Source organism: Ctenopharyngodon idella, chromosome 7 (assembly GCF_019924925.1).
Source record: "Ctenopharyngodon idella isolate HZGC_01 chromosome 7, HZGC01, whole genome shotgun sequence".
NCBI lineage: Eukaryota > Metazoa > Chordata > Actinopteri > Cypriniformes > Xenocyprididae > Ctenopharyngodon > Ctenopharyngodon idella.
In genome coordinates this window covers 13,058,261-13,080,830 of record NC_067226.1, presented here as the reverse complement: position 1 = coordinate 13,080,830, position 22,570 = coordinate 13,058,261, and the positions used below count along the sequence as shown (strand labels likewise).

General features: G+C 36.9%; 2 protein-coding genes across 3 annotated transcripts; one reads left to right on the top strand and one right to left on the bottom strand.

The window, feature by feature from the left end:
- Positions 1-523: 523 nt before the first annotated feature.
- maf1b (MAF1 homolog, negative regulator of RNA polymerase III b) lies at positions 524-6,723 on the bottom strand. The gene is made up of 8 exons (XM_051901018.1): positions 6,174-6,723; positions 5,492-5,576; positions 3,150-3,281; positions 2,905-3,067; positions 2,215-2,336; positions 1,967-2,086; positions 1,784-1,879; positions 524-1,583 (listed from the first exon to the last, which is right to left on the bottom strand). The coding sequence occupies exons 2-8, from the start codon at positions 5,572-5,574 to the stop codon at positions 1,559-1,561; spliced, it is 741 nt and encodes a 246-aa protein (XP_051756978.1). The 5' UTR covers positions 5,575-5,576; positions 6,174-6,723; the 3' UTR covers positions 524-1,558.
- On the top strand, positions 5,636-22,480 carry shrprbck1r (sharpin and rbck1 related). Of its 2 annotated transcripts, none has more exons than XM_051901013.1 (15): positions 5,636-6,059; positions 8,218-8,728; positions 9,823-9,997; positions 10,141-10,224; positions 10,424-10,565; positions 11,557-11,647; positions 11,798-12,125; positions 12,332-12,444; positions 12,672-12,845; positions 16,500-16,660; positions 16,766-16,877; positions 18,307-18,486; positions 18,613-18,711; positions 18,885-19,028; positions 20,482-22,480. In XM_051901013.1, exons 2-15 carry the CDS (start codon positions 8,459-8,461, stop codon positions 20,560-20,562), a joined length of 2,154 nt encoding a protein of 717 aa, XP_051756973.1. In that variant the 5' UTR covers positions 5,636-6,059; positions 8,218-8,458; the 3' UTR covers positions 20,563-22,480. The 2 variants fall into 2 exon arrangements, with proteins under 2 accessions (XP_051756973.1, XP_051756971.1); XM_051901011.1 differs by lacking the exon at positions 5,636-6,059 and adding an exon at positions 7,330-7,789.
- Positions 22,481-22,570: the final 90 nt, after the last annotated feature.

Sequence of the window (22,570 nt, the reverse complement as noted above, 5' to 3'; positions counted from 1 at the left end):
TTGAATGCGCTGAGCTCGTAATCACGACTTCAGAAGTGGGAATTATCAAATTTCCGATAGCACGTGAATGCAGCATTAATCCTCATTGAATTAGTTTGGTTTTGCCAACTTGAGTTTTAGTTTGTTCAACTACTATCATGATGGTATCCCTGTTCTGCATTTGGGTGTTAATTGTCGTTTGGGGACACTTCATAGACACCTAGTTTGTTTGTTGGGTGAGGTGTCTGGTTGATCATTTATGGAATATAACAAAAAATTGTGTTTGATCTGTCTCAGTCACTACACTCTATAGCTGCATTACCTTTTGATTTTAGTTTTAATAAAGTCTGAAAAATTTTGGAAGAGTTATAATAAAACATTTGTTTTAAAACATCCCCATATATTCAAATCAAGCATTACTTCTTAAATGGCATTTTAAATCTATGATAACCAAATTGTGTTAAACAAAGCTTCTTGGTAAACTGTAGTTAAAAGTTGCTTTTTGTCATCAGTATCAATTCAGGAATGGTCATAAAGCAGATGATTTCAGGTATCAAACAACAAAAAAAACTATAGTTTTATTGTCACAGATGCTCAATCATCCTTAAAATCAAAATCCTAAGGCTACAAGAGACCGATTCCATTCACATTTGTCTTACCATATCAGCACTGTTATTTTGAAATTTCACATTGTTATGAAAAATGAACAAGATTCAAAAAAAAAAAAAAAAAAAAATTAAACAATAATTGGTTTGTATGTTTACCTTTGAACTATGCAAAAGTAACAACAGTTTTCATAGCAAAGCCAACATTATAGAGTCAAAAAACAATGGCAGCCTGCAGACATTTAATATAAAAAAGAGAGAATCAGTGCAGTCAATGTATACTAAAATAAATGAATTTCAGATAATTAAGCTTACAAAAAAATAAAACGCACAAAAAAATCTTTTAAATTTAGCCTTGTATATTTGCTAGAGCATGGTGCTAACAATGCCAGGGTCATGGGTTTAATTCCCAGGAAACACAGAGGGGAGAAGTACCTGTTAGTTGCTTCAAAACTTACAGTTAACCCCCCCGTCCCTCCAGCAAGTTATGAAAACAGTAGGAGAACCAATAAAACGGAAGGGGTAGAAATGGTGCTCGTGCAGTCTTAATAGTCCAAAGTGTGCACAAAAGAATGTCACATCCCATTTCCACGGTCAAAATGCTGGTGTTTGAATGTGACTATCTTTCATTTCTGGGAGAGCTGGTTTCCACTGGTTTTTACTGTCTCTGCCTCACCAAAGCCTAAAATGAGTCCATGTCAAACCTTGTCTAAGCAGCTCTCTTGGGACTCTTCTCAGCCCACAGTCTGTGATCTTCTTTAGAGGCAAATGGGAGGGAGGTATAAATTCCTCTCATATATTTCCCCTCCTCAGTCCATAATGAACAAGTAAGAATTAAGCACACACGTTTAAGAAAATCCCCAGAAAATAAAGTTTGAAAGTTTTTTTTTTTCCTTGAAAAAATAAGAAAATGGGTGCAAAGTTATCGGCGAGGCCCTTTGGCTGAAGCTCAGGTTGTCATCCCTGAGGAAGCTTTAGACACACAGAGCTCGGGGGACCCTGCAATACAGAGTAAAAGAAACCATTTTAAAAGACTTTGGCAAACAATTCTTCACTGAAATACAAGTAATACCTTGACGAAGAACACTGGAACATACTAACATGCTTGTAATTGGTCCTACAAACCATCTCTGATATAAAAAGTATAAAATCACAATTGTTTTCTTCTGAGTCCTTATGGATTGTGTGGTTGAGCTCACCTGTCTTCCATGAAGCTGTCCACTTCCTCTTCATCATCATCCAGCTCCATGTCCAACTCATTGTCAAGGCCACTGCAACCGTAACTACTGAGGACACTGAACAGAAGTAGATGTTAAAAAAAAAAAAAAAAAAAAAAATAGTAAATTACTTTTCTATAACATGTACATTGAGTGATTACTGACCTGACTGAGCGGCAAGTGAAGAATACAATGCGTTTAAGTTTCTTGTTGTAAAAGAGGTAGTTGAAGGACCACAGGCTGCCTTCCTCACCAAAGGGGTCAGAGTCAAGGTCTGGGTTGTAGCTACAAACAAAATAGCAAGGACTTATTAAAATAGATGTACAGAACACATTTAAAGGTTTGAAAATGTTTGTTAGAACTACACCTCCATAACTGAGGGCAAGAAAAAAAATTCTTCATTTTTCACACACCTATAGATGTCACAGCTCTGCAGGTTTATCTCTTGGTCAATGGCATTCCACAGTTCTGGGCCTAAAGTGTTAAACTGCTCCCCTACAGCAGAATAAAGGCTGCTGTTAACAGAATCTGCCACCTGGAGGACACAAACAAGAGTGTTAGGAAACAGAGCTAGACATAAAAGGAAATAGTTTCTGAAAATTCAACCAAATTGATAATGAATAGATTACACTGTAAAAAAAAAGAACCCACGTATCATTCAGTTTATGGGACCTTTTAAATCACAAATAAAGAAATGTGAACTACTTGAAACTACATAAAAAAAAATAATGTAAGACCAAGAGAGTTCCCCAAATGTTGTCCTAACTATTCAAACATAGCTGTCTTAACAAAAACTAACTGAAAATTTGCTGAATTAGAAATCTGTGATTGCCTTTACAAACTTATTGACAGAATGAAGACAGCTACATTTAGTGAGCAAACAAATTAAAATTGACAAAAAGTAGCTTAAGACAATTATTAAGACCATCATTGAGAGAACTTTAAAATCTGAATGCATTATGTTGCTTTGAATAATTTTAACAATTCCATTTTTACTGTTCATCTAAAAACTTTCGTATCCGATATATAATATCATACAGCAATTTATTTTTTACCCAAGCAGATATGTTATCATGATAGAGTTGGAAACCAGTCATACTAACCCAGTTAGCGCTGGGCTCTCGGCTGAACTCATGGGCACGGGCGGCACTGAAGTCATAATCAGGCCTGAACGACTCGTTCAGGGTGGTGATAAGGTAGAACAAAGTCTTCCTGCAACACTTATCACTTAGTGGGTTCTCTCCATCCTCCCCACTCTTCCCCAATCTAAAAGAAAGTGCACAAGAGATATTGTGTAGTGCAACCACAATAGCTGAGCTGAAGGTTATGGTTGTGTGTTAAGGCTTACAGGTTAGGGCTCGGAGCGCTGCTGGACTGAGGGGGGGACAGAGCTTCCAGTACATGTGGCTCCCCCTCCTGACAGAACTGCTTAAACATGTGCTTGTCATCACCAGCCATCTTACACGAGTAACTCTCGATCCTACACATAGGAAAAGAGAAAGGAAAAAAGAAAGTGATTGATTTGATTCTGTTCATTCATACAATCATTACACACAAAAATATTGCCATTTATAATATATTGCTTGGGTTTTACAGAAGATATCATAAACATTTTTGTATTGCAGTGTTCGTGACATTGGTAAAATTATTTTGATTATTATGACCTTGACTGCTGGCCTTTTTCAAACCTATATTTTTAAGTAAAAATGTTATAAATGTAACTCTAAGGGGGGAGGGCATGGGAATATCGTACGTGTTTATCTTTCTGGCTTATGCAAGAGAGGTTGTGAAACTTCAGACAGTCCCAGTAACGCTCCACAGACATGATTATTTATAAGTGAAGGGCAAAGGCTATATCAGGACAGAAAGGAGAGTCATATGATTTGGGACACTGTAGCCAGCAGTGTTGAAGCTCCACAAATCAGTGGAAGAAAAAAAGAAAACAGTGGAGAACAAAGGTTGAACTGTCACAAACTGTAAAGTGTGTGGTTGCTGCGTGTAAAGATCAGTTTGAGGGAAGACACGCCACACCGAACCAGACAGTTTGAAAGTAGGGCTGTAACGAGATACTGATGGTGGTGATTGTTAGCAAAATAAAGAAGATAACGTTACCAAGGCAAATGCATGGGTTACATATACTTGACAATGCCACTGTGAGCACTATCAAGAGATGTATACTGGTATTGACATCGGTGCTCAGGGAAGCCACATTTGATCTCTCAGTCTGAACTGTACTCTGGCATTTAATCATGTTACTGGATTAGTGCAAAGAAGCTGGCAGCTCATATGAAACTCAGCTGTGTTTACATGCACCCCTAAATAACCACACTGGTATGTGTTAAAGGACACTACAATCTGCGTCATGGCAACAACAATCACGTCGCTATTCAGGGTATATCATCACCTTGGTAACAGACCCCCTTGCACTTACATAACACCTTGACAAAGTGAATGAAAATACATTTCCAGGTTTAAACCCAACACCATATAGCTTGAAGAAATGTGTTCCAATATTGAAAACCCAAATAAAATTGGTTCAATATCCCTATCCTGTGATAGTTTGAAGTTGTTAAAAGTTCAAAAATACTGAAATATTAAGAGACGCACAAGTTGCTAAAATGATGCACTTTTGCACCTTTTTTATCGTGGCGGGCTAAGTATTGCTATCATTTGCGGCAATAGTTCTGCAAATTCTGCACGGTGTGTCTATCAGATGCAGGTTTCTCGCTGAGCCCAAACATGCTAACGTTTTCAGAGTAAAAGCTAAAAAGCTGATGCACGTGAAGCTTCATTTGACACTACAATAACCACAGGAAGAACGAAAGCATGTTTATGTTGATGTGTGACAGGATGTTCACCAGAACAGACAAATGAACTTAAACACAAGAATTAAATCAATTCTAAATCAACCATGACTTTTTCCTGTTGTTTGTAATTACTGTCTAAGCATTATTAATATTACAGCGACTGCACTCAGAAAAAGCCATTTGTACCAAATTAAATATTTTAGAGCTTGGCTTAACCACAAAAATGTGTATTATAGACATTTACAAGTTTTTAAAAGGGATAGTTCACAAAAAAAAAAAAAAAAGAAAAAAGAAAATTCTGTCTTCGTTTATTCACCTTCATGTTGTTCCAAACTTTCATTCATCTTTGAAACACAAATGAAGATACCCGAGAGATTTCTGACCCTCTTTTGAAAGTCCATTCTCCACCAAAATGATTCACAAATTTCATTATGAGATTGTAAAAGTAATGCATATGAATTGAGTGGTTTAATCTTCTGTCTAATCATCTATCAAGTCTTCTGAAGAGATATGATTGATTTAAAAGAACAGATTTAATTATCCTTTTATTCATATCTTTATAATGTTGATCAACGTACATACATGGGATAGGGATTATTGTTACAATCTCTTATGAACCTTTTTTTTTAAAGAGTTAAAGTTTTGGGTGAATGGACTTTCAATGGAGGGACAGAACTCGCAGGTTTCATTAAAAATATCCTCATTTGTGTTTTAAAGAACAACAAACTTCTTATGAGTTCGGAATGACATGAAGCTGATTTTGCAAAGCCTGCAACTCACTTTTATTTTCCCTTTATATTTCCCGTTATAGATAAATCACAATTCTTGGACTTATATGTTTAAAGAAAACAGAAACACTCGGGATTATTCTCGAAGTTCATACCTGCCAAGGATGTGAGCATCTCCAGTTTCAACACACAGCTGGGAGCTCAAAGCCTCAAAACGGGAATTCTCTAAAAGCTTCATAACTGGAAAATAAAACACACACACTTAACATATACCAAGTATCTGTATTTCATTGTTTGTGAATAACCTTGAATACAAATAATTTATTAATGCAACTAGTGGTATTGCGTTGCAAATGGAAACAGTTGGGTTCGTCTAGTGTTGCTTATTTGCATACAAAGTTCACTGACTCCCGCTTTGTGCGTCATGTAAAAAAATCCACACGGACAAATTCACATTACATGAACAACAAAAAAGACCATATATAAAATTTCATTTTTGCAACAAAAGACGGATTATTTGTTTACTCCACATCTGAAAACGCCCATCTGACTGTCGTCCCCTCCCCCCAACAACCCACTTCCTACTTTATAAATCGACCTGGGCGTATGGGGTGAAAAAAAAGAAAAGGAAAAAAAACCCACAAGATTAAAGAGGGGACATTTTACTGACAAAATAATAACTAACAGGAAAATTGTAGATTATAAAAGAGCAAAGTGGTTTAGGTAAGAAATACATTCTATTATTTACATTAAGCAACATCCACTGACCTACGTTTGACGAACTAGGCTGTTAATATTGACCACATTTAATCACAGAGTATCCTTTGTTATGCTTACCTTTTCTGTTGCACTGACACTTGCCGATTTAAAAATCTAGGCGAAAAGAGCAATGGAATCGGTTCACAGAAAGATCTGTTTACAGAATTGTTGCCCAACTCAAAACACAATACACGCTAAAATGACCTGGTGTCTACGCGCGGTGTGGGGCAGCAATAAAATACGTTGCACAGTGCAAATTTAGTATATTTGAAAATGACTCGGTCGAGACTGACATATTCTGCAGGCGTTTTCTCTTATCGCAAAGCTTCTTTTTTCGACTAAACGCAACATAAAATTAAGCGATTGTGTTGAGCTCCAAGGCAGCAACTGCAGCAGCATCCCCTTATTTGACCTAGAACAAATTTATCTTCAGAAAACGAGATAAGCGTCGCTTTAAATGACGCGACTTAATCAAACGATGCTTATATTAACACTTGTAGCCTATCGTTAACGATTATGCCTCCTGATTCTTGTATTATGTCCGTAAAAATTTCGAAAACATCTAACAACACTCTCTTTATCCGAAAACAGCCTACAAAGCCACGCCTCTTAGCAGTCCGAGTCATTTCCGGTGATAATGACCACACCCACTTAAGGGTTTAGTAAAATAATAACACTTCTATTGGCTATTTAGTCTGTCAATTAAATTTACTAGTCATTCTATTGGTGAAATATTCACATAATTTAAATCCAAAGAAAGACAGGCCTTTTCTGAATTCTTTGTAAAGCGTTATTTTTTTTTTGTCGAGCGAAAAAAAGTTATATGTTAAAAAAAAAAAAATTAAAAACAGATTATTTAAGCATTGTATGCATAGATAGAAGCTGTTATGATGTTTTGAGAAGGCGTTTACAAGTGTTTGCTGAATGGTAACTCAATCCTCCACTAGTGTTAAATGGTTAAAGTGCCTAAATAAAGCAGAGGATTTCTTACTAATACTATTATTTATTTTAATGTGTTTTAAACAACAACAGAATATTTTCTCAGATTATCAAAATGAATAAACAATACATTCCAAACTGTAAATGCAAAGATCTATTTGTAATTAAATCAAGTAACTGTTTTGTAGCCTTAGTTCTCACTATGTTAAAGGATTAGTTCACTTCAGAATTAAAATTTCCTGATAATTTATTCACCCCCACATCATCCAAGATGTTCATGTCTTTCTTTCTTCAGTCGAAAAGAAATTAAAGCCACGATATGTAAACTTTTTTGATTAAAATATCCAAAAACCACTAGAACAGTGTTATATATTTTGTTGACCTGTGTACTTACATTATCCCAAATATTTCCAAGAATGTTTAAATCCAGAGAAATAAGCAATTTTAACCAGGACACAGAGCGTGTCTGTGCATCGCCTATCAATGACATCATACCGCATTACCCTCGGTTTCCGGTTTTATTTTGTAGAAACCATGGAAACACCAAAGACGCTTTAATATATTTCACGAGTTTACACGTACATGAAATCAAAATAAAGTAATTCGTATAGTAATTTATGCGTATTTGGCGTGCTGTCCGGAGGAGGGCTCCGAGCTCGGAATTTGGCCCGAACCCAGAGTAATGTTTTCCTCAAAAACCTTAATTTCTTTTTGACTGAAGAAAGAAAGACATGAACATCTTGGATGACATGGAGGTGAGTAAATTATCAGTAAATTTTAAATGTGAACTATTAAGACACAGTCTTAACATAGTGGCAAAGTTTATGCAACTGGCCACCAGGTAGTAGTAGACATGGCTGGTTTTTTAGTACAGTAGCGATAGTTTAACTGTTATATTTTAAAAGCCATAGTAAAACAATCCAAAATATTTACCATGATTTTACTACAGCAATCATGATTTAACTGTGGTATTTGAAGTTATACCATAAAAATAAGCTCATGAAAGCATAATAAACCACGGCTTAATCACAGCTAAAACTGTATTTGTGTGCAACCACGTCACTGTAATCACCACAGTTGCATTACAGTTAAGTTTCATGAGATGAAATTTCAGCCTGACATGGAAAATTGGGATATCCCCTAGATGAGAAAGCAGTGTGTTTGAATGTGTGTTTTTCAACAGGAGGCGCAGCGTCTCTCAGTGTAAAATGTCTGTCGCTGCTTGAGCCGTGTTTCTTCCTGCTCTGACGCTGAACTGCCCTCCATCTGAAACTAAAACAAAGATGACAAGGCCGCTACTTCTGTGTAAGTGTCCGCATAAGAGAGTTGTAGGATATCTCCTAGCATCATATTAGCGAACAAAACCTGGCTGGTACTGGGGTGTCAACACGATATATCCCCGCCTGAAGTCGTCAGTCGGCGGCATGTCGCTGAGCTCAGGCGGGTGGACTCACACACCTCCGCCGGCCCAGTCTTCATCGTCTCATCTCGGCCATGAGGCCTCGCAGTCGGCCTGCAGCACTGTTTTGATGTCAGTGAAAGTGTCAGTATGCCACTCTGGTATACGACCTCTTTGTCTCCCGGGCGCCGGAGACGAATCTCTCCGTCTTCAGCTGAGCATGGACCCGGGGAAGGCAGGGGAATTCCGCCTTGCGTTAAGGGACATCAGCGGAACAACGGCTGGACGCAGTGTGGTGAGGAAATGGCCAACTTGCCTGAAGTATCAGTCTGCTGTGCTTTGATTACTGGTTAAAAGTTTAGAAAAGAACGCAACATCGATAGTAATATTTTCATTCCAGAAGTATCTGCGCCGTCATTATATAGCGCTGCCCTCTGGCTGATATAGAGTACACACGAGTGAATCACATGTTGTTTTGCTAGTCTTTGTTGTTGAAATTCTCCCTCCACCCCCTAATTCTGTTATTTTGCCGAGTTATGAGTCATAAATAAACTTTACGCTCTTCACGTTACCTATCCATGTTTGTAGTTAGTAGGTTCAGGTTCACGCATTAATACTTGTGTAATCACTTTCATTTGCTGTAATAGATTTATAGATATAGAAATTGAAACTATCCCTCATGTGAATCTGTAGATATGGACTTCGTTATTGTTTCGGGTCCCAGAGGCCCCAGTAAATATACATTAATGTGAAAATAATAATAATAATAATATAACATATTTTAAACCTATTATTTCCCTTTAAAATACGTGTAATGTAGTGTTTAATTCTTTATCCCTCTGTTTTACAACAATGCAGGCATGCTCTTTCATAGAAGTATTTGTTATCCAGGATTGTATTATTTGGGGACACTGTGACCTATACTTCCTGGGAGAGTGTACTTCTACAGTTTACAAACTACAAGTACAGCAAATCAGAAAGTCGTAGCATGTGAATATTATGGTTTATACCCAGGGTCTCGAGAGCCCAAAGAGAATTAATATCATTTTGAAATCTCATTGCATTTATTCTCATCAGTGTTATCTTTGTAAAACATCTACCCATGTAACCAATGAATGTAACAAATTATGATAAAACCAGATTTAACAAAGTAATGACTAATAAACACAATTTAATGAAAATATCTGGTAGTTCCTAATATTGTGGTGGTGGTGGGGGGGAGATAAAACTGGCTAATTTTGAATCAGTAGATGATAAGTTTTAAATAGGCTAGGTCGTTTATTTGCTTGTGTGAGAGATAGATATTTCCAGGACTATATCAGTTCAGTTGTCAAATCACTTGAGTTTTGTTAAAGTAAAACAAGTGGCTCTCTGTCTATTTTCATTCAGTCCATTGCTGAGTTTAACCTCAAGACTGTTCGCTATGAAGTCAAGTCCCCACAGTGCCATGAACTGAGTTTGGCAACACCCCCACACGACCGTATCACTTTCAACTTCCGCTGTGAGCAGGAAGCACAGGAGTGGGCCACTGTAGTGATGTCATCACTCCGTGAAGCGCATAGAGGTTTGCCTTCCTTCTACTTTCTTCCAACTGTTTATTGTCAGTTTTGTTTGTTTATTCATTTTCTCTCATTTTATATGATGACTTTGACTTTTACTGTTGCTTCTGTGCTTTTAAACCACTTTGTCTCTTGCTCTTTATTTTAGTGGCAATTAATTCATCCACTGAAGAAGGAAAGCTACCTCCCCAGCCTTTGGATTCACAGAGCAATGCACCCATGCCATGTACAGGTAGTCATTTGTTTTCTTGTTTTAATTTTCTGCTCACGATCAGCTTGACCCTGTTGCCAAACAATAAACAATGTGTCAGTTGTCTGTTATGTTGACAACTGCTTCCATTTCCGATTCTACCCTCCATTCCACTCCTTTCCCATCCAACTTTCTCATTCTTGTCCTTATTCATTTTCTCCCTTTCTTCTTTTTTCTCTAGAGGAGATATGTGCGGAGCTGGTTAGCGCAATAGAGGCAGGTGATGTTCGGGCGGCATCTGTCTGTGCATCATCTTTAGCTAAACAGAGAGCTGCTCTGAGCATTCAGCCCTCTAAACATAATTACACTGACACTGAAATTAGGTAAAATACATGTTTACAGACATTGGCCCATTTTTTTTTTTTAATTTTTTTTATCAGTTTAACAATGTGCCCTAACCAGATGCATAGCGGCAAGCGATAAAAGATGTCTGTTTCTTGTTAATCAGTGCTTCTGTCCAGCTGCTGTTGCTAAAAGTGGCATTACATTTTGTCAGGCACTTGTTTTCGATTTTTGTAATGGTAGCCCTGATCCACAGCAGTTGTACTTCGGGTGACCGGAGTTCGAATGCCAGCTTGAGGTCCTTTCTGATACCGCCCAATGCCCTCTCCCACTTTCCTATCTAAATAAAGGCCAAAAAAATTCAAAGAAGATACTGATTGTAAAAGTTTCAAATTGAAAACTACATGTCAAATACCCAAAGTTCTTCCTGAAAAACCATAAAAACATTCCTTCTGGTAAAGCATCATATAAGTGCAGAAAGTGCAGGCAGACAGAGAAAGACTGTTTTGATTGGCTCTATTTTGTAATTGAATGTGTCATGCATGCCCTGTTTTTGCCTTCAGAGTGGACAGACCCATTTCTTGTTGCTGAAATTTTGTTACATCGCAACTGGTTAGGACACAGTTTGAGAGTATATTTCATAAATCTGTATTTTAGTATTTTATCAGTAACATTTAAAGGGATAGTTCACCCAAAAAAGAAAATTCCTTCATCATTTACTCATCCTCATCTCGTTCCAAACCTGTTGACTGTGACTTTCCTTCTTTTGTGGAACACAAATAAGATATTTTGAAAAAAAGGACGTAAAAACACTTAAACTTCTCAAAATATCTTCTTTTATGTTCTACAGAAGAAAGAAAGTCACACAGGTTTGGAACAACATGAGGGTGAGTAAACAAGGGTGAACTATCCCTTTAATTTATACCAACTCATTTGGTAATCCAACCAACCACACACATTTTTACATGTACACACATATGTTATGTTTCTAAGCCATTCTGATCTCAGCTGATGCATTGATTTATCATGCAGCCTGGCTGTGGTGGTAGAGGATGCATCCTCTTCCTGTTGTGTCACAGTGAACGTCTTCCCCCACTCCACAATTGGTGCTCTCAAACAGCAGGTGGGTGCAGATTAACATTAACCAAATAAACATTACTAACCATCAACCAAATAAACATTCATCAATCATTCTTTCATTGCCATGTGATTCTCAGAATTACTTTAGTTACCATTTAGCTTTGTTAATGACACACAGTTTTTGCCCTCTAAGGTCTTCACAGACTATGGTTTTCATCCGCGTGTGCAGCGCTGGGTCATCGGCCAGTCTTTGTGCTCTGATCATCGCTCTCTGGCTTCTTATGGAGTTCAGCGAGATGGCGACACTGCGTTCCTTTATCTCGTTTCTGCCCGTCAGGCTCGACTCAGTCGAGGGCTGTACCAACAAGATCAGGAAAGTGCTTTACTCATGCCAGCTTTGGCGCCAACGTCTAATCAGCCTCACCAAGAAGCGGTACCCAATGGGCCATCAACTCTGAACACAGCCTCAAGGCCATACAGCACCCTGCCTACGAGACTTCATAGCAGCCATAATACTCTGAGTGTGTATGCGCAGACACCAATACACATCATGACCACAAAAGGCCACCAGTCAAAGTCATAACATGCATTTGCACAGACCAATTTTTTGTTGATAAATGGGAATCTCAATATTTCTGCTAAGAAATTACTAAACTAATCATTTCATTCTCAATTCTTTTGTGTATGAAGTCTTGTACAATTGACAGTTTTGATGTATAACTCTCAGGCAACAGTGCTGGAGGGACAGAGAGGATGGGTTTGAGTGATATCCGTGACCTGATCAACCTTGAGCTGCCGCAGTTGAATGAAGCCCTGGCACCCAACAGAACAAGCACACAGGTACATGCTGTTCAAAATAATGTAAACACACAGAACAGGTTTTTCTACAAGATAAATCCCAGACATTTTATACTATTGAGCCTTTAATAATATTTAAAACACCTCTTAGAAATGCATGAACAGAAAATACATATCATTAAAACAACAAATATTTTATAAATACATAGATGCACTTGTATGATGAGATTATGGTGCTTATTTGAATCATTGTTTTTGTGGGTATGTAGCTGGGATGGGCCTGCCCAACCTGTACATATATTAATAAACCGACACGTCCTGGCTGTGAAATGTGTAGCTCAGACAGACCTGAAAGCTACACTGTTCCCGGCAACTACAGACCAGATGCTCTGGAGCTACGACGCATTCAGAAGGAAAAAGAAGCAATAAGGCAGTACCAACAGGTGAGTTTCGCAAAATATGCACATAATTGCCCAGACTAAGAGCTGATAGTAGTATAAATTGAGAAAAGCATGAACACATTTTACACAATACTTATGCCTGCTTCCACCAGAATATTATACTGTTTTGATGCTTTGTGGAAATCAATGAGAACAGATGAGACTGGCATGTTTCTTTTGCTGTTGGCTTATACAGCTCATGCACACCAACCATTTTACATCTTCACTCACACCCAGGTTTAGGACAAAATCCTCAGGTCAGCATAGTAATTTTGTTTGTATTCATATAAATTAAATGAAAAGAAATGGTAGACCTGTACATATGAATATTTTTCTGAGAGTATAAGAATATCAGTGCTGTGTCAGTGCAGTGTTGAAATGAAACAGTAGTAGCAAGAGATCTTTCGTATTGTGAAGTGCAACGGTTGTGAAAATGTGAAGTGAAAATGGATGCAGATGAACATTAGCTTGCAGGGTCAGGGTTTAAGTGGACTAAATGATTGGAGAAGTCTCAGTTATAATATTTTGACTAAAAATTACGAGGTCAAAAAAGAAACATACATGAATGAATCGTTTAGAAGCTGAGATCTATAATGTGCCTCTAGAAAATAGATAGGGTGAATTTTCATTTCATGCTGACTTTATTATAGTAAAATACACAAAAGCAATTTAATTTCAGCAATGTTTTGCATCTCATTTGTCATCCTTAAGATGTTTTATTTGTATTATTATTTTTTAAATTATTTTTATTATATTGCCCATTGGCAATCCAGATCTTTAGAAATTGTCATCAATCATTGAAAAACCCATATCGGTTAACCACTATTCAGGAGTTGTACTTTTACTGCTCTCTTGGAGTTTGTGAGCTCTGATTGACTCCTCAGTCTGAATCTCTTCTCTTTTGTCTCTATTTCTTTTTAAGGAGAAAGGGAGAAGAGAGGAGCTGAGGGGCAACAACTCACTACTGCACAACCTCGACCAGGACTACTGACTCGTGCACACACACACGCAAACACACACAGTGTATAGTCTCGACTAGCAAACCAGGCACACTCATACCGCAAATGCAACTACAGCACCAACACCCTCCATTATACTGCGCAACTTGTATATGCCTGAACAGTTCATTGCTAATGAATTTGATCCATGTCAAGCTCATCTATTCAAATGGCGCCTTTTCAGACCACTTACAAAAGCTAAACATTTTGACCCATTTTAAAAACATCTTTGTAATTAAACACTGCAATCAATCCATGTTGCAGGAAGTCATTTTTATAATGTTATGGCAAATAAATGTATGATGCTGTTATTTCACTTGGTCTAATAAGACGCTCCCCTCCAATAGTTGAGCTGTGTCTCAACTAAAATAAAGTTTACAACTTTATTCAGGTACAGACTATTTTAATGGGCAGATGCCTCAAGCATCAGATGATGTATTGTATATTTTTGTAAGTAGATGTAAGAAATGACTGCACAGCTCTTGCGCAGTCTAATATTGTTTGACAGTTTCTTGTAAAGTAGTTTGACATACTCATATATTCAAGAACTGAATTATTTCTAGTCTTGGAATTTTTGAAATGAGTTTTCAGTTCAGATATAGATCCTCTGAACTTAGAGAAACTGTTTTTAACTGTTCCAGCATAATTTTTCCGTGCAGAATGACTTTAGTTCTGTGATGGATTATCCAACAATGCACTATTTTGCTTGCTAAACATTAAACATTTTTGCATACCACGTCCACAGAAATAACTTATCCTACATCACTTCAAAATTGCAAAATTAAAACTAACATGAAATGAAGAAGAGAAATAGTTTAGGTGAATCTGAGCCTATGTGAACAGTGTCTGACATGCCAAACCTATGCCATAGAACAGCACTGCAAAAACCTTTGACTCTGTAAATGCATGCATGCTAAGAAAACATATCTGATACAGGTTTTCTGCTACAGAATTTTGCTCTTGAGCATAAAGACATAACTTTGTGAAAATGTTGTAGGTAGAGAGAATTTTTTGCTCATGCTGTTAGAAACATACTAATATATTTATTTAGATTACAAAAATATAATGAGAAAGCATACGGTAATTACCCCCAAGTTACTCTATGAGTACTGGCAGTTAATGCGTTATGGATAAAACACATCTGCTAAATGAGTAGGCCTACCTATTGTGAAAGAGAAAGAACCAGAGGAAGACATGTCTTCATTGGTTGACTTAGGGCTGTAATGTAGCATAACTTGTTTGATTGTATGACTGTGGGCTTGATTCTTTCCTGTTTAGTCATGTAAAATGGCCTAGAAATTAAGAAAGACAGATGGCTATGCAAACGAAGTATGTGACAAAAACTCAAATAAAGTTCTTTTAATAGATGCATACCTTTCACATCTAGGTGTGTTATGTTTTTTTTTTTTTTTTTTTACAGTTCTGGTATGTTTTAGAGCCTTGTGTTGTTACTTCACACCGATCAGGCATAACATTATGACCACCTTCCTAATATTGTGTTGGTCCCCCTTTTGCTGCCAAAACAGCCCTGACCCATCAAAGCATGGACTCCACTAGACCCCTGAAGGTGTGCTGTGGTATCTAGCACCAAGATGTTTGCAGCAGATCCTTTAAGTCCTGTAAGTTGAGAGGTAGGGCCTCCATAGATCGGACTTGTTTGTTCAGCACATTCCACAGATACTCAACTGGATTGAGATCTGGGGGAATTGGAGGCCAAGTCAACACCTCAAACTCATTGTTGTACTCCTCAAACCATTCCTGAACCATTTTTGCTTTGTGGCAAGGGCGCATTATCCTGCTGATAGAGGCCACAGCCACCAGGGAATACCGTTTCCATGAAAGGGTGTATATGGTCTGCAACAATGCTTAGGTAGGTGGTTTGTGTCAAAGTAACATCCACATGGATGGCAGGACCCAAGCAGAACATTGCCCAAAGCATCACACCGCCTCCGTCGGCTTGCTTTTTTCCTCCTGCTGCCATGTGTTTCCCAGGTAACACACACACACACACTCGGGCCATCCACGTGATGTAAAAGAGAACATGATTCATCAGACAGAAGGCCACCTTCTACCATTGCTCCATGGTCCAGTTCTGATGCTCACGTGCCCACTGTTGGCGCTTTCGGTGGTGGACGGGTCAGCATGGGCACCCTCACTGGTCTGCAGCTATGCTGCTCCATATGCAACAAACTGCGATGCACTGTGTATTCTGCTGCCCATGACCCTATCGCCGGTTCACCACTGTTCCTTCCTTGGACCACTTTTGATAGATACTGACCACTTCAGACCGGGAACACCTCACAAGAGCTGCAGTTTTGGAAATGCTCTGACCCAGTCGTCTAGCCATCACAATTTGGGCCTTGTCACATCAACTTTGAGAAAAAAAAGTTCACTTGCTGCCTAATATATCCCACCCACTAACAGGACTAACAGGTGCCATGATGAAGAGATAATCAGTGTTATTCACTTTACCTAATGTTATGCCTGATCGGTGTATATGTATTTGTGTGTGTATATATAATATATATATATATATATATATATATATATATATATATATAATGTGTGTGTGTGTGTGTGTGTGTATGTATAATAATCTATGGATGCCCATCCATGTGTGCTCTTTCAGTTCTTACCACTTCACTTTCTGTGTCTGTAGGCCAGAGAAGCAGAACGCAGGGAAAACTTTGCACGTCTGGTGCAGATGGACGGACAGGATCTGATTCCTAACCCAGAGAGAGTGGAGTGCAGGATCTGCTACGTGGAGCTTGATTCTGGCGAGGGAGTCCTGCTCCGAGAGTGTCTTCACTGCTTCTGCAAGTAAGGAACGGTCAGAGTGTGCTGCTGTAGCACATATACAGTGATATTTATTGTTCTGTATTGTCATGCAGTATTTAACAAAACTCTCTGTTTTTCTATGGGTAGAGAGTGTCTGCGCTCTGTGATTCTGATGTCAGAGGACCCTCAGGTGGCATGTCCATACAGAGACGAGGCCTACGCCTGCGACTGCATCTTGCAAGAAAGAGAAATCAGAGCTGTGAGAACTTTCATTTATTCTACTTTTAATTTGCCCCTTTGTCTACAAAACTACACTGCTGTCTGGTATTTCTGGCTAGATCCATGTACACTGATTAGAAGTGTCTGTCAGACTGTCGTTCTCTCACTCTGCAGTTGAGACACTGTCCGTGGTGCTGGAGCGCACATGACAGGAGACCTGGAGCAATGCTGATTTGAAAGGCTTTTAATGACAGTTCTGTTGGCTAAAATGACCAGTGCTGTCAAAATTCACAGCACTGAGTCATATCCATATATCCGTGTGATTTTAGTATCGAGAAACTATTTATAGCTTTTTTTTTCCTGTTATACAGGAGAAATTATATAAAATGATCAAGACTGGCATTATTCGTACAATAATACAGCAACATATTAATGTGGTTACAATGTATGTATGCTATCCTTCCTCAATTCAAAATTGTTTCACTTTCCAAGTGTTTTGTATTTTCCCCATTTTTTTTTTAACAGCAAACTATATACAATATAACATGGGGAGCTCATTTCTTATAACTCCTAAAGGACCTATATTACAGATCATTTACCATTCAATAAACACCTTTTTCCAAATCATATGGGTTTGATGTAATCAGTCCATTTACTCCACTCCAAATGTAAAAAAAAAAAGAAAATCTTTAAAGAAAGTATTTCCATCACATATATATTGTTTAATGTACTGTATCTATCCATTCTGCAACTGTAGGTGGCTCCCACCATTTTCTTGTAATTACCTTTTTACTATTTGTTACTCAAATATAAAGATTCATAATTAAAAGGAACTGCCACCTCAAAAATGGCTTCCAAATTCCTTTTAATCTCTTGCCAATAATGAACTAGCACTTGACACTCTCAAAAAAAAAAAAAAAAAAAAAAAAATATGATAATGGTTGGCTAGCCCCACATAATATCCAACAGCTGGCACGATTACAGTTTTTTTTTTTTTGTTTTTTTTTTTTTTTATTAATATTTTGAATTAGTTTTATTTTTATATTTTCATTTTAAAGTTTTAGTAATGTAATGTGTTTTGTCATTTTTAAAACTTTTTTTATATGTTTATATAGTTTATTAATTTTTGAAATAAGTGTTTTTTTTTTTAATAATTTCAACTTGTTAAAAAAGTGAAAGTTTTAAGTTTTTTTTTTGTTTATCATATTTTATTTTAGTTCAGTAAACGTTTATTTTATTTCAAGTAACGAAAATGTTTCTTTATGGTTTTACTTTTAGTTTACTATACAGTAATAACGTGGCTATACATTTGGGCTGTTCTTTTGCTAATAATGTGCTTATACGGCATCATGCAACATCAGACAAGATTTTGATGAATCTTTTTTAATGTTTTTACACCACTTCTGAGTACAAGTAAGGTAACCAATTTATGCTTTGCATTTTTTCCTTCTGCTATCTCTCCCACACAGCTGGTGTCAGTAGACGATTATGAGCGCTGGTTGCAGAGGGGTCTGTCTGTTGCAGAGTCTCGATGTGAGGGCAGTTATCACTGTGCTACTGCAGACTGTCCAGGCTGGTGTGTTTATGAAGATACTGTCAACACTTTCCACTGCCCAGTGTGCAAAAAACACAACTGCCTGCTCTGCAAGGTAAAGTATGTTATATGCACATTGAAATAATTATATATACAATTTACATCTAGGTTTTTGTTTCTCTATTAGGTTCTTATTATAATATAAAGTGAATGACTTTGGCATTGTTTTTCCTTCATTTAGGCCATTCATGAAGGGATGAACTGTAAGCAATATCAGGATGATATAGCAGCTCGCGCTATCAATGATTCCGCAGCTCGAAGAACCAGAGACCTGCTCAAGGTCAAACACTTACTAATCCAGATCTTTTTTTCATATCAAAGCTCATGGCATGTTCTTAATTCTGAAATATTCAGACACATTAGGTGATGACATTATTTCAAACCCACTGCATTATCGCAGTTGAAAGTGCTAAATATCTCTCTTTTTATTGTCCATCTCTCACACATGAACAGACTCTTGTTAATTCTGGAGAGGCGATGCATTGCCCTCAGTGCGGCATCATTGTGCAAAAGAAAGAGGGCTGCGATTGGCTCCGCTGTACTGTCTGCCACACCGAGATCTGCTGGGTCACCAGAGGACCACGCTGGGGGCCTAAAGTAAGAGCTCTTTTCATAAGACTGGGATATAAGCTTTACTCTCTGGTTTCATTGGATATCATCCCTCAGAAAACAAGAGTAAAAGTAAAAGAACATACAGTGCCACTTGAAAGTTTGTGAACCCCTTGCAGAATCTGAAAATGTGAAAAATTTTAACAAAATAAAAGAGATAATACAAAATGCATGTTATTTTTTTTTTAGTACTGTCCTGATTAAGATATTTTACATGAAAGATGTTTACATATAATTCACAAGACAAAAAAATAGCTGAATTTATTAAAATGACCCCATTCAAAAGTTTGTGAACAATTGATTTCTAATACTGTGTGTAGTTACCTGGATGATCTACGACTGTTTTTTTGTTTTGTGACGGTTGTTCATAAGTCCCTTGTTTGTTCTGAGCAGTTAAATTGCCCAGCGTTCTTCAGAAAAATCCACCAGGTCCTGCAAATTCTTCAGATTTCAAGCATTTTTTGCATATTTGAACCCTTTCCAGCAGCGACTGTATGGTTTCGAGGTCCATTTTTTCACACTGAGGACAACTGAGGGACTCAAACACAACTATTAAAAAAGGTTCAAACATTCACTGATGCTCCAGAAGGAAACACGATGCATTAAGAGCCGGGAAGTGAAAACTTTTTGAATTTGAAGATCAAGGTAAATTGTACTTAATTTGTCTCCGGGAAACATGTAGGTATCTTCTGTTGCTTCCAAAGGGCAGTACTAAATGAAAAAAAAACTGATATTTAAACAAAATAAGAAAAATTTGGACATCTTCATCCTGTTCAAAAGTTTTCACCCCTGACTCTTAATGCATCGTTTCCTTCTGGAGCATCAGTGAATGTTTGAACCATTTTTAATAGTTGTGTTTGAGTCCCTTAATTGTCCTCAGTGTGAAAAAATGGATCTCAAAATCATTCAGTAACTGTTGTAAAGGGTTCAAATATGCAAAAGATGCTGGAAATCTGAAGAATCTGCAGGGCCTGGAAGATTTTTCTAAAGAACAGAGCTCAGTTTAACTGCTCAGGACAAACAAGGGACTCATGAACAACCATCACAAAACAAAAAAAACAGTCGTGGATCATCCAGGTAACCACACACAGTATTAAGAATCAATGGTTCACAAACTTTTTTTCACAAGCTATTTTTTGTCTTGTGAATTATATGTAAATATCTTTTATGTAAAATATCTTAATCAGGACAGTACTAAATAAAAAATAACATGCATTTTGTATTATCTCTTTTATTTTGTTAAAATTTTTCACATTTTCACAGATTCTGCAAGGGGTTCACAAACTTTCAAGTGGCACTGTAGGTTTTATTTCTAAAAACTATGCTCCGACAGTTAAATCATGCCATGATGGGCAGTTAACATTATGACAAATACCGCGACCTATAGATTTTGAATATGTCATAGTTGGAAACAGAGATTCATCTGTCTTTCTCACTTCAGGGTCCTGGAGACACAAGTGGAGGCTGCCGCTGCAATGTCAACAAACAGAGATGCCACCCAAAATGTCAAAATTGTCACTAAAGAGCAGCAGACAGAGAAGGAGGTATGAGAAAGAGAGAGAGAAGTGTATTTCATTATGATAGACATACACTTTTGAGTGTGAACTGACATATACTGTCCACCTGTTAATGCTTTCAGATCAGTTTTCTGATGCTGAAATATAGAAATGTGTAGGTCTGTTGTACAACAAATGTTGCAATGGTGAATTTTATGTGATTAAATAATGAATCAAATGAAGGCACAGAGGAGAATCCACTTGAAAACAAAGGATGGACAACTACTGTATCAGTCCAGTCAGCATACTAATATTGTGTAATTATTTCAAAAATCCACAGAAAAGCTTTAAATTCACTCAACTGTATGTTACATAACAAATATCACCTAAACTATGAAAGCATTTTATTTCGAATCGGTTATTTCAAAAAACGTTTCGATTGTTACCACGCTACAACTATTCAGAGTTATTTAAGACAGAATCGTTACTTTAAGGGTGCCTGCATTAGTAGTTTGGAAATGAATTATTCTTTTTAATGAATCAGTCAACAGGTGGTAAATTACTGGTAAATTACTCATGTAAAACTGTGATGTGGGTGGCAGATCAGAACTTTAAGCAACACAGAACTGAATGTTCTACATAACCTAAATCATAAACATTGTGATTAACTAAAAAAAAAAAAAAAAAATATATATATATATATATATATATATATATTAATACAAAGAAATACAAACAATGTCATATGGGAATGTTTTTAAACATTTTTTAATCTGTTAATTTAAAAAAAAAAAAAAAAAAAAATGTACCAATCTGATAAAATGATCCCAGGAGGACAAAAATAAAAAGCCATCTGAAGCTGCCGATGAAAATGAAAACAAGGGAATCGTTACAATGCACTTACACAAATACGTTGTATTTGTCTTGTCTTAATCTTAAAGCTATACTACACTGTTAAGACGTGTTACTGAAAGTGCCTTTTCTTGCCTGTTTTTGTCTTGTAAGTCATGTAACCACTAACAATAGTAGTTGTTTTGCAGTTTTACATTATTATTATTATTATTATTATTATTTTAAATAATGTATGTTACTGTTGTTGTAGATTTGTGATCCAGGATAATTTATGTGTGCAGTGTTTTCCCTTCAAATTTCCTACAAACCAAGAGACGTATTTTGTGTATACTGTATGTTGCACATTTGTTCATTTTTAACACATTTCAGTGTACTTCTTTAAGACGTGATAGTTTGTAATGTGGATGTGGTTAATATGTAGCCCAGTTATTTAGTTATGTTTTAATCTTACATTGCAATGCTATGCTAATTTGAGTAGCAGTAATGGTCAAGAGCAGGGACCTGAGGCTTGTGTGGGAAGTTCGCAAGCCTGATATAAGCCAAAGGATTGATGTCACTTCCAAAGCTTTGAATCTATGCACTGAAGAAAGAAAAGTCAGCACCCAAAGTATTTACTTATGCACCTAAATGAACATTTCAAGAATGTTTCCATGAGTCAGTCATTATCTGAAACCTCAAAAAAGAATTTGTTCACTTTTTTTTTTTAATTTCAAAGCATTTATATTGACATTGTAACTGAGATTCCAATGAAAGTATGCAGTGTGTTTGTACAATTGCACAACAGTCTTCATTGAGGGGCCTGTTCATCCTTTCTCATAATGATTAGGAACCTCACTATTGTCCAAATATGTGCACTATGAAGTTTGAGTTTGAAAATGGAAAGGTCCCTGCACCTGCAGAAATCTTACACTTTAATTCAGTAGAATAATCTGACCTCAGGGTTGCAAGTCTTAAAGAGTGCCTTAAAGATTATAGTACTGAGCACCTGTAGCTACAATATTTAAAACTCTTAAGAAATTCTCATTACATATTTGGACTAATTTAACATGCTTAATATTTTGTTCTTAAAAAATAAAAATAATTACCACCCTGCATTGTATTCAACTGTTTCGTACTTTGTTCTTCACTGCTGGAAATAAAATGCAAAAATTAATAAAAATAAAATAAATGTTGAAGTTATGG